General features: G+C 27.1%; 1 protein-coding gene across 1 annotated transcript; it reads right to left on the bottom strand.

The window, feature by feature from the left end:
• Positions 1–2,310: 2,310 nt before the first annotated feature.
• EIN_340160 (hypothetical protein) lies at positions 2,311–2,649 on the bottom strand (the record flags this gene model as incomplete). The annotated part of the gene is made up of 1 exon (XM_004261431.1): positions 2,311–2,649. The coding sequence occupies one exon, from the start codon at positions 2,647–2,649 to the stop codon at positions 2,311–2,313; it is 339 nt and encodes a 112-aa protein (XP_004261479.1).

Genomic DNA, 2,649 nt, shown 5'->3' with positions numbered 1-2,649 from the left:
ATAATTGATATGTAAATATATTTAATATGACTAAAATATACCACCAAATTAAAACTACCACATCAAGAATTTCAATTATAACAAATAAAGCAAAATTAAAAAATCAATACCTTTTATTTAAACTTCGAACAACACCAATATTTTTAAATTTGAATAAAAATATCAAAAGAACGATTAAATAAAAATAAAAAGAGACACAATGACATTGTTTTTATTATTTTTGATAAAAACAGACAATACAATTTTTAATAAAACTTTGTTGTGTTTTTTTAAAAAATACAGAATAATACAAGTAAAATGCATTGAATATTCAATTTAATTACAAAAAGTCAACAAATTGCATATAAAGATCCAAAAATCTTGTGTTTTAAAATAAATTAAATGATTAATCGTGCCATTCTTCGATAAAAAATACGATAATTAAAAATAGATAAAAAACAAAAATATTTAAAGCAAGAATTTAATAATCTAAAATATCAATTAAATATGACAATTTATGTTAATCATATCGTAGTAAATAGTTACAATCTTGTATACGACCAAATGGATTATATTCACAATGAAAGCTGAAATTTCAAAAAATGCAAATAATTTGTTTATGCAAATTAATGTAAAAGTGACAATTAAACAAAACTTAGTTTACATACATACTTACAGCGATATCAACAATGTAACTTAAATACAAGAAAAAATATGAAAAAAATCTTTCCACATGGCAAGAATTATTTGATTGATGTGTTGTTCGCATAAAATATTTAAAAATTGACAAAAAACATACTCAATTCACAACACACATTTTAGAAGGCGTCACCAATAAACAAGTCACAAAAATTATACGAAAATATTCTATTCATCACAAGATTATTAAAAATCAATGAAACACCTTCCCATTTGGTCAATAAAGCTATGTTTTATAAATAACACAGGTTGTTTTTTTCTTGATAAACATAAAAATATTAACCACGTAGAATACAAGGGCCCAATGATAGGCCGGCTCATGACGAGTCGGCAAATCATAAAAATTTAATTTACATGATATATAAATATACACGATTCAAATATTCCATAAACAACACAACCACTATGACTATTCATTTCAAAATAGTCAATACTCATCCTTTAAATATACACGTGGTAATCATCATTAATTTATCAAACAATATATAAACATTGCTAAATGACACACAAACGCAACTATATTAACAAACACAAAGATTAAACATTCAAATGCTTATTACTTTCAACGAATATATATTCATTACGACTCTTTTATTGTAAAAGAGTTTTCCTACGATTTTACAGATAAAATTGGGCAGTGAAAACAACCAATTTTCAAATCAATTATTGATTTACACTAAAATTAATTTAAGACTATACATCAAATTATGCAGATGTATAATTAATTATACAGATGTGTGTAAATGTTATCACTTCCATTGTGATATTTTTATTATCGAAAAGTCTTACTAAGTTGTTTAAAAAACACCAAAAAATAACTGAACAATCTTGTTTATTGATGACTTGAATTAAAATGGCATTAATACAATACAAAACAATATATTGCTCAAAAGTGTGAGATCTCTAATTATACCAGGATTAAAAAATATCCAGATAAGTTAACGAACATAAAATGATGGATGTTTTAAAAAAGAATTGTTTGATTATTACTGATTGTTTACTTTGTTTGTTTATAATATTTAAAGTGATAATAATTTTTGTTATAAATATATGTAAATTATAGTGTTGATTTATACGATAAAAAAGTGAAAATTGTCCAAATGTATTTCATTTTAATAATTATTGAATTGTTGCAAATAGTTATTTTAATTATAAATAATTATCCAAACTTTGTTTTGTAAATGTATTAAATTGACAATAAAGTTTTTAAACAATTAAGTTGTTGTAATACCCAATGACAACAACGTTGTTTCTATTTATAATTTTGATACACTCGTTATCTCTCACAGCTGTTACCATCCTGTGAGAGATAACGGAATCGGAATTGATTATGGAGAACTTCTTGCCATCAATCATCACACCATTGGAACACATTGAAGAAACCTTTTGTTCAATGAAGGTGTCTGCTATTGTCTTCGCTTCTTTAACTGAAATGTAAATGCCTTCTTGACTAAAATTGCACCGTCTGACTTTAAAATAAATCCACTATCCCACACGATGGCAAAGTAAGCAACTTTGAAATGTCACCCCAACTCATTTTGCCATTCTCGATTTTCTGTAATTCTTTGTAGAATATTGAGGCCATCACAACTTTGTTTTCTTGTTGAAAATTTCCATCGTTAATTAAAGTTTTCAGTACATAGTGGCAATGTGGTTTTGACCAGCAGTAACTGGCTTTGCAGTATTGTTATAGTAACCAAAGATTATAGTATTCTTTCCTTTAACTCCACTGTTGCCTTTCATTGCTGTTACTACACCTTCGTCTTTGTCGGAATTGGTAACTGCATACTCGTGATTTCCAATGGTCACACCATTCATCTGGAAATACGCGAAATCGTTGCTGAACATTTTGTCTGGGACCAGGACAGCTTTGTTGTCAGTCAAATTGATTCCACTTTGACTCATTATCTTCCCGTTGCTTCTGACAACTGCACCACCGTGGCCATTGGTAGTTTCGGTCAACACAGACAT

This window comes from Entamoeba invadens (assembly GCF_000330505.1).
Source record: "Entamoeba invadens IP1 unplaced genomic scaffold scaff_1105074726325, whole genome shotgun sequence".
Lineage (NCBI taxonomy): Eukaryota > Evosea > Mastigamoebida > Endamoebidae > Entamoeba > Entamoeba invadens.
The sequence above is the reverse complement of the archived record's forward strand: the minus strand, read 5'-3'. Positions and strand labels throughout refer to the sequence as shown.